Source organism: Oncorhynchus kisutch, linkage group LG23 (assembly GCF_002021735.2).
Source record: "Oncorhynchus kisutch isolate 150728-3 linkage group LG23, Okis_V2, whole genome shotgun sequence".
Lineage (NCBI taxonomy): Eukaryota > Metazoa > Chordata > Actinopteri > Salmoniformes > Salmonidae > Oncorhynchus > Oncorhynchus kisutch.
In genome coordinates, this window is record NC_034196.2 from 8,306,297 (window position 1) to 8,316,296 (window position 10,000).

The 10,000-nt window shown below is 50.5% G+C and overlaps 1 protein-coding gene across 1 annotated transcript in view; it reads right to left on the reverse strand.

Annotated features, from left to right (window-relative positions):
- The window catches only part of LOC109868198 (A disintegrin and metalloproteinase with thrombospondin motifs 6-like), a 205,942-nt gene that overhangs the window by 51,259 nt on the left and 144,683 nt on the right, over positions 1 to 10,000 (reverse strand). The window contains 2 exon segments of the mRNA XM_031803091.1: positions 4,508 to 4,649; positions 9,775 to 9,921. Coding sequence (XP_031658951.1) covers positions 4,508 to 4,649; positions 9,775 to 9,921 — 289 coding nt within the window.

The window sequence follows — 10,000 nt, forward strand, 5'->3', positions numbered from 1 at the left end:
CTGCAGAGAGCGTATTACAAGTCGAGAAATGGACAGAGACGGGCCTGTGTGGGAAGTGCCTTAGAGACGATAAATAAATACATGGTGTGACTTTACGTGACTTCCACGCCTCCTCTCCTGTCCCCCATCAGAACTAAAGGTGAAAGAGCTGGAGAGGGGAGAAATACCTGGCTCTCGGCATCCCTCATATTGCTTTCCCTTAAAAGGGTAGCAGACCTGGGTCAAATCGAGTTTGCACGGTTTGGAGTCACTTAGGACTATTTTCATAGGTTCCATTTCACACCGGGCAAACTAACTCAAGCTCAGCTGAACTATTTTGGAAGTGTGAGACCGATATATCTGACCCAGGTCTGACGGATTGAGCCCTGTGCTTTGGACTCAGTTCAATCCTGAGAGACGATATTCCAAAGGTCAGCCCATGCTACTCATGTGTTGAAGGACAACTTACGCCTGGTCACGTTCACCTATCCGGACCCTCAACAGAGAGGCGGCTGACGTCAGGTTCCCAGGAACCACCAGTTACAGGAAATCAGCTCAAACTGAACCTCAGAGAGGAGAGCGTCACAAGGAGCAGGGATTTGTAGACACAACAAAAACAACAACAACAACGCTTTGTCTGACAGGAAGTTTGAAATCAAACAACTTCTTCTGTTTCTGCAATTTATCCATCTTATCTCCTTGCTCTTACAACAGCGGGAGGGGGGAGAGAGAGAGAGAAAGAGAGAGAGAGAGAGAGAGAGAGAGGAGAGAGAGGAGAGAGAGAGAGAGAGAGAGAGAGAGAAAGAGAAAGATAGAATCCCAGTCAGACTCTCGTCTGGAGTGAATAAAATTGTATAAGTGAATGCGTGTAACAAGGACAGCGCTGCACAACCCTGCATTAGATTTCCCATTAAACCTCTATGGTTCCCCCTCCGGGCGCTCCACTTCAAAGGCTTTTTACTGGATAACTGTGTTACGGTGGAGGAGAAGAGGAGCAGCGTCACGAAGAAGAGTTACGGCCCTGAGCCCAGGTTCTGACCCCACGGGTCAGTAAATAAAGTCCAGGCCCCGCTGGTCTCCACTGGTCTTTGCTGCTGCTAGACGCGATAGATGAAATAAAGCTGCAAACTGTCACTCTGAGTCTGCACTGTCTCGCTGCACCACTCCCAGCTGCTTTCAATAAGCCCCCCCCCCCCCCCCCCCCCCCCTAACCTCTCACTACCCCCACCCCCACCCCCCCACATAAAACCTCCACTCCCTCCTCTCTGGCTTCCCCACCGTTCCCGTTCAGAGCCGGCTGAAAGGTCAGAAGGAGAACCGGGTATGGATGGACATGTGACCCTGGTCCGGCAGATTCATGCTAACAGAGAGGATGCGGGAGGGTTGGCGAAGGGTTAAAGAGAGCAGGGGATCAGGGAGGCCCGCCAGTAACTTAGACGTCACTTAGCCGTTTTTCCTCACCTCCTCACCTTGCGACGGAACTGGGGTTCGGGACGAGCAACGCGATGAAGGAGTGTTCCGGGGGGGGGGGGGGGGGGGGGTTAGTGGCAGTTTGGTTGGAAGTGACGTTCTCAATGTTATTACTCATATAACTTCGCTTGACACTTTGTGTCCGCCCCCCCTGTGTGGCCGCGAAACAAACGTCTTCCCTGTTTCACGCTGAGATCTGACCTCTGTGACGTCATCGCCCTTTCCGGGGCCAAAAGGTATCTCCTGCCCTTCCCGGTGACTCCGACGTTCTGAGAGTCCGCTAGAAACGACCGCTTAAATATTTCACTTCCGTTCAAAAACAACAACAACAACAATAAAAAACCATATTTTATGTTATTCCACGGGAGCAAACGTGTGGCCAAACTGCCCGCCATTCTGTCCTTTCCTTTCAGTGCAAGCAACAGTCCAACTTTTCCACAGGGCTGTTTGTTCCTATTAGAACCCACTACAGCTGTAGGGTAAGAGGACTGGTGGAAAGAGTAGCAGGACACAAACAAACCACCGCAACCGTAATAGTGACTGTAAAGTGCTGCTGTGCCTCTCTTCCTCCTACACATCTTTTAGTTGTCCTCTTTAGTCTTTAATGGCACTAAAGCAGGGCCTGCTCTGCTCTGTGTGTCTCTACAGGGTAACCGTATCCCAAAGACGTCCCCTAACAGTACATCACCTCCGAAAGCAAGCACTATCAAGTCATAGATCCTTTCATTGTTTCTATGGCTACATGGGTCCAATCAGCAAGCTCTAAACTATAGACAACTCTTTACCAGACAGCTGGCTGGCTGAGTGAAACAGACCTGACTGTCAGAATCCATAACCCTACTAGTTGAAAGACTACATTCTAGTGCTGTGGACGCAGCCGAGGCACAGAGCAGCAGAGCTGAGCCAGGCTGTGGAGGAATGCTCTCCTTTCAGAAATGGCTGTCTTTCATGCTGATCTAAAACCACAATTATGAGCTTAAGAGCCAAAATGACAGGGTTTGATTTGGGGCCCGTAGTAATCTGCTGTCAGATATTTCTTTCAATGAAACAAATAAACTCTCTTGATCTCGGCTAATGGCAGACTCTTTTTTTTGTTGTGTCCATATTGGTTCATTAATTCTTTGTGGCTTTCATTCAACATCTCCTGTGTCTGTGGCTTGGTTCAGTTCTCTCTCTGCTCGTGTCTCTTTATTTACCTTGGGTTGTTATTCTTCATGGTGGTGGTAGGGGGTAATGATTTTATTTCACAAACTGTGGTGTGTGTGTGTGTGTGTGTGTGTGTGTGTGTGTGTGTGTGTGTGTGCAAACCTCCCTCCCTCATCCATCACTTTAAGATAGGTTAGTGAGATATGCGGCACACCCATCCCAGGTGCTAAGAAAACAATTATATTTCCTTAGGATGATAAGAAGATAACACCCTTAACCCCTGACTAAAAAGATAACACCCTTAACCCCTGATTAAGAAGATAACACCCTTAACCCCTGACTAAGAAGATAACACCCTTAACCCCTGATTAAGAAGATAACACCCTTAACCCCTGACTAAGAAGATAACACCCTTAACCCCTGACTAAGAAGATAACACCCTTAACCCCTGATTAAGAAGATAACACCCTTAACCCCTGATTAAGAAGATAACACCCTTAACCCTTGACTAAGAAGATAACACCCTTAACCCCTGACTAAGAAGATAACACCCGTAACCCCTGATTAAGAAGATAACACCCTTAACCCCTGACTAAGTAGATAACACCCTTAACCCCTGACTAAGAAGATAACACCCTTAACCCCTGACTAAGAAGATAACACCCTTAACCCCTGATTAACACCCTTTGATATACAGGAGCTAATGGCAGCTTGGCACAACAGATATGCCCCTCTCCTGTTACCTGATCACTATCAGAGCCCCTGCTTCACTAGCATTATCACTAATGTTAGATGCAGGATCAACCGTTGTTGGATTCAATTAACAAAGCATTTTCCATGAACAAAGCATTGTCCTCCACTGCAGAGGAGAGAGACTGTGTGCATACCGCAGAGGAGAGAGACGGTGTGCATACCGCAGAGGAGAGAGATGGTGTGCATACCGCAGAGGAGAGAGATGGTGTGCATACCGCAGAGGAGAGAGACTGTGTGCATACAGCAGAGGAGAGAGACGGTGTGCATACTGCAGAGGAGAGAGATGGTGTGCATACCGCAGAGGAGAGAGATGGTGTGCATACCGCAGAGGAGAAAGACGGTGTGCATACCGCAGAGGAGAGAGACGGTGTGCATACCGCAGAGGAGAGAGATGGTGTGCATACCGCAGAGGAGAAAGACGGTGTGCATACCGCAGAGGAGAGAGACGGTGTGCATACCGCAGAGGAGAGAGATGGTGTGCATACCGCAGAGGAGAAAGACGGTGTGCATACCGCAGAGGAGAGAAACGGTGTGCATACGGTAGAGGAGGGAGACGGTGTGCATACCGCAGAGGAGGGAGGCGGTGTGCATACCGCAGAGGAGAAAGACGGTGTGCATACCGCAGAGGAGAGAGATGGTGTGCATACCGCAGAGGAGAAAGACGGTGTGCATACCGCAGAGGAGAGAGACGGTGTGCATACCGCAGAGGAGAGAGATGGTGTGCATACCGCAGAGGAGAAAGACGGTGTGCATACCGCAGAGGAGAGAGACGGTGTGCATACCGCAGAGGAGAGAGATGGTGTGCATACCGCAGAGGAGAAAGACGGTGTGCATACCGCAGAGGAGAGAAACGGTGTGCATACGGTAGAGGAGGGAGACGGTGTGCATACCGCAGAGGAGGGAGACGGTGTGCAAACCGCAGAGGAGGGAGACGGTGTGCATACCGCAGAGGAGGGAGACGGTGTGAATACCGCAGAGGAGACAGACGGTGTGCATACCGCAGAGGAGACAGACGGTGTGCATACCGCAGAGGAGAGACGGTGTGCATACCGCAGAGGAGAGAGACGGTGTGCATACCGCAGAGGAGAGACGGTGTGCATACCGCAGAGGAGAGAGACGGTGTGCATACCGCAGAGGCGGAGAGACGCAGGTTTCTTACCCCATATTTGCACTGTCGTGAGGAAGCTCCATACTGGAAGCGACACTGCTCGTCTGCGTCGTACACCTGCCCCGGGACCACTGTTGGGTACAGGAAGTCTCGTTTCAGAGGTTCATTGTCCAGACACGTCCCCCGACCTGAGCTGTCAAAAAAACAAACCTACAATAGGATTGTTTCTTACACACCACACCCGCAGAGCCTACCGCGCGGGTTCCCAAAGGCATCCTCCAGTCTTAATGGACTAATCAAGAGCATGATGTTAAGTTGACTCAGATGTGCTAGTGTTGGAATGTGTCATATAAGTGGAACGGCTCTGGGTGCTCAAGGAGAGGTTTGGGGAAAACCGGGCAAAGTATAGAGGGTAGCTACTAGGTACTGGTGTTCACAAGCAGCCCTCCAGGATAGAAGATCACTGGTTTGGCAACAAATTGTTTCATTTAGAGGGCATCTCTCAACCTGTATTGTACACAATTCCAGCACAGTGACTTGAAACGACTGATGGCATGACATTGGCATGAGACGCAAATAGAGTTTATGCCAACCCCGGTCACACCGTCCCACTAACACTTGTCACATCGCCGTGTACGTCTTCAGTAGCCTCTAACCCCACAACCCTATAGACGGAATGGAGAGGAAGAGGTCAAGAAAATACACGTAAAGACGAGGAACAACAAAGCAAAGAGAAGAGACCATGAAACCCAAACTGCAAGCAGTGTCTGTCTGCCTGTCTGTCTGCCAGCCTGTCTATCTGTCTGTCTGTCTGTCAGAAACTCGCTGCGCTCTGCTTATTTGGCACCGCGACTCCGCCACACGTATGGGATCCACGGAGAAGCCAATAAAACGACAGGAGGAGAGAAAGAGAGAGAAAAACTCTGAGTGGGCCGCAGGTCACCAGTCCTGAGCTGGAACTCTGTTTAGTCTGTTTTGTCATAATAGAAATATGTCTGCCGCACAAAGAACTCACTCTGAAAACACACACACACACACACACACACACACACACACACACACACACACACACGCACGCACGCACGCACGCACGCACGCACACACACACACACACACACACACACACACACACACACACAAACACACACACACACACAAACACACACACACAAACACACACACACACACACACAAAAAGACTGCAATTTTGTATTCTGTTTTAGCTACTTTTCTACTCTGCCCAAGAAAATATAAATACTAAAAGTGTGGCCAAGAAAGCAGGCAGGACAGACAGAGCAGCTTTTGTTGGGTTGGTTGTGTGTGTTTATTCTGGGTTGGTTGTGTAGCTTGTTTTAGATACGGTGGTGTTGCTGAACGGATGCTTCTCTGTTCTCTCCCCGTCTCCCTGTCCGCTCTGAGGGCAGACGACTGGCTCATACTATTACTATACTGCTATTTATTTTACCACTAATACTACTACTGGTACTATTACGAATATGGGTACTGTTACTATTATTAATACTACTATTGCTATGTCTGTTACTATGTGTATTACTAATGTACTCTTTGTGCTTTCCAGCAGTGGCAGCAGCAGTGTGCTGCGTAATGCTTCTCGTCCCTCGAAAGAATAAGACGGCTTGCTAAGTCACTATTTTAGTCACTATTTTGCAGACAGACCCAGGCTGAGAGAGAGAGAGGGGGAGAGGGAGCGGGAGGGAGAGAGGGAGAGAGAGATGGAGAGAGGGATAGAGAGAGAGGGAGGGAGAGAGAGAGAGAGCGAGAGAGAGAGACGGAGAGAGAGAGAGAGACAAAGAGAGAGAGACACAGAGAGAGAGACACAGAGAGAGAGACACAGAGAGAGAGACACAGAGAGAGAGGGAGGGATGGAGGGAGGGAGGGAGACAGAGAGAGAGCGAGAGGGAGGGAGAGATTGAGTGAAGAGAGGGGAGCTAGCGGAGGAGAGAGAGGAAGGAGGGAACAGAGTGAAACAGAGGGGGAGAGAGAACGCATCCCTCTTTTTAGGAGTGAACTAGAGATCTGTCTCCTTCTCCATCTTCATCAGATGTTGGGACAGTCCGATCCGATTAACCGTTTTAACTACAACTTTGCTCATCAGTAGGAGCTATCAAATTATTTAAAACACAAAAACACCACAATCAAAGTTAAATAATCTCCTCTGTACTTTGCAGATTGGCCAGAGGCAGCCAGGGTTGTGTGGAAGCAGCCAGGAGCCTTTGGCCCCCCACCAGATGATCAGACAGCACATCTAATAGGAAACTACACTCAACTCAGCTAAAGCATGTCCACCAACCGGAGAGGAGAGGAAGAACAATGGAGCTCAGGCCCTGGATAGTATAACATTTCACCTCTTCAATTTACCCTTTTACTCTCTATCTCCCTCTTCCTTTCTCCCACTCTCTTTTCCCCTCCTTTCTCTTTCTCCCTCCCCTTCCCCTCTCTCTCTCTCTCGCTCTTTTCCTCTGTAGTGGAATAATCCTTTTCCTTGGAGAGGTCCGTCTCACCAGAGAGAGCCTAGCTCTGGTCAGCTGAGCTCCCCTAAGACCTACCCTCCCGGCCCACTACATCAACCCACACCCCTTGCAAACCAGGTCTGGTGCAGACTCCACCGTTTATTGCTTCGGGGAGAGATCAAATAGTCTGATGTTTAAATATAGAAAAGTATTACTTGACAGAGTCGAAGCAGCTTCCTGTCCTCTAGGAAAAGCCAAGTTCGTTACACTGTCAGAGAGGAAATCTCTTCAAATCAGAAGAGGAAGCATCGCCGGATCCTAAACCCCCGCCTTGGTCAGCCGTGTTAAGACTAGATATTAACGAGATTAAATAAACATTGAAATCGTATGATTTTAAGACTTGGGGCCGAGATTCAATCTGATCACCCCTTTTCGGCTGCATTCACACTAAACACTGCATATGTCGGCTCAATCGGATTATGACTAACGTCCGGATTGTATCGAGGCCTAGATATTGCTTCAATAGAAAAGTGCACAATTCTTGGCCGGTGGCCACATTGGAGTGAACTCCATGTCGTATATCTATTGTGAATATAACTAGGCTAAAAGTTACAGAAACTATTGATTTATGGCATACTGGCAAGAGAACCACGCAGAGTAAACTGTGTCTGAACTATGTCTGCATTCATAAACCCTTCTTTAGAACCCAAACGACCAGCCACATATTGCACCAGCAACCCAGTATAGAAGCCAAGGCCGCAGCCAAAGTTGTTTACTTGGCGAGAAGAAACGTGTGGCATATCCAAAAGACTGCCGGAGGGAGAGAACCCGGGGAGGGGTAACGTCTAGTTCACAGGCAAAACCTCCCAGGACAAAAAGCAAGACATCACAAATGAAAAGGCGGAGTGGAAAAGACACAAAGACGAATTCACCCACAACAGAATTTCCGAGGAGAAGAAGAAAAGGGAACAGCACTAAACAGGGGGGGGGGGGGGGGGGGGGGGGGGGGGGGGGGGGGGGGGGGGGGGTCAGCCTCTCTGCACTTTGGTCTGAAAAGAGTGCTAGACTCTCAGGTGATTCCAACCGTGAGAAAGATGGCCAGCGTGAGCATGTCCAGAAACCGTAACCGAGGCTGTGTGTCACTGTGAGAAGTTGGTACGTGTAATGTCTACGTCTATGTGCCAATGCTACTTGGTGCTGCTAGCTAATGTCTTTCCTCGTCTCTCCTCGTCTCTCCTCGTCTCTCCTCTCCTCGTCTCTCCTCTCCTCGTCTCCCCTCTCCTCTCCTCTCTCCGTCTCTCCTCTCCTCGTCTCCTCTCTCTCCTCCTCTCCTCTCTCGTCTCTCCTCTCCTCGTCTCTCCTCTCCTCTCCTTCGCCTCTCCTCTCCTCTCCTTCTCTCTCGCCTCTCCTCTCCTCTCCTTGTCTCTCCTCTCCTCGCCTCTCCTCATCTCTCCTCGTCTCTCCCTCTCTCTCCTCTCCTCTCCTCTCCTCCCCTCGTCTCTCCTCTCCTCGTCTCTCCTCTCCTCATCTCTCCTCTCCTCTCCTCGTCACTCCTCTCTCGCCTCTCCTCTCCTCTCCTTGTCTCTCCTCTCCTCTCCTCATCTCTCCTCTCCCCATCTCTCCTCTCCTCATCTCTCCTCTCCTCATCTCTCTCCTCTCGCTCTCCTCTCCTCTCCTCTCCTCTCCTCTCCTCTCCTCTCCTCTCCTCTCCTCTCCTCTCCTCTCCTCTCGTCTCTCCTCTCGCCTCTCTCGCCTCTCCTCTCCTCTCCTCGTCTCTCCTCTCCTCGTCTCTCCTCTCCTCTCCTCGTCTCTCCTCTCCTCGTCTCTCCTCTCCTCTCCTCTCCTCTCCTCTCCTCTCCTCTCCTCTCCTCTCCTCTCCTCTCCTCTCCTCTCCTCTCCTCTCCTCTCCTCGTCTCTCCTCTCGCCTCTCCTCGCCTCTCCTCTCCTCTCCTCGTCTCTCCTCTCCTCGTCTCTCCTCTCCTCTCCTCATCTCTCCTCTCCTCGTCTCTCCTCTCCTCTCCTCGTCTCTCCTCTCCTCTCCTCTCCTCTCCTCGCCTCTCCTCTCCTCTCCTCTCCTCTCCTCGTCTCTCCTCTCCTCGCCTCTCCTCTCCTCTCCTCGTCTCTCCTCTCCTCTCCTCGTCTCTCCTCTCCTCTCCTCGTCTCTCCTCTCCTCTCCTCGTCTCTCCTCTCCTCTCCTCGTCTCTCCTCTCCTCTCCTCGTCTCTCCTCTCCTCTCCTCGTCTCTCCTCTCCTCTCCTCGTCCTCCCTCTCCTCTCCTCTCCTCTCCTCGCCTCTCCTCTCCTCTCCTCTCCTCGTCTCTCCTCTCCTCTCCTCCTCTCCTCGCCTCTCCTCTCCTCCTCCTCGTTCTTCCTCTCCTCGTCTCTCCTCTCCTCTCCTCATCTCTCCTCTCCTCGGCTCTCCCGGCTCGGATGGCTTTCACCAGAGAACACGCTCTGACAACCAGGGCCACCGTTCTCCTCCGACACACACGCATGCTGAAAACCATTCGTTGGGTTAAGAAGTTGAGGGCCTTCAAGGCCAAGCTGCTTTGTTTTCTATGGACGCTGTCTGACGAGAGGATTTGTTTAATACTTCTAAACCCAGACTCTATCTGTTATCATCTGCCGGTTCTGAGGGGCACTATTTGAAATAAATGATGAATATCCCTCTTTACAGAGGCAAGAAAACAAACCTATCTGTTATTCAAAGCACGGGGAGACAGGCGATTCTGAAGAGGAGGACGAGTGTAGGATTCTGTTTTTTTTGGTTCAGGATATGTACAAGAGTTTCAATAGGTGGTTTTTAACTGGGAATAAACTGAGATAGGCGGTGCCCCTCTTCCACTTACTCGAGGAAGCTGGTGATATAGTCCTTACTGCAGGCCGACCAGGAGAAGGGGTTGGTGTTAGCTGTGATGTGGGCCGCCATCAGCTTGGCTGCCTCGTGGCCTTTAGTCCCACATGAGTTTCCTATTCCATCATGGTTCATCCCGAAACTGTAAGACACAAAATGGAGGACAGAGAGGAGGGCAGGTAAAACACGGAGTAAGATGGAATCAAGACAGTGATCTAAGG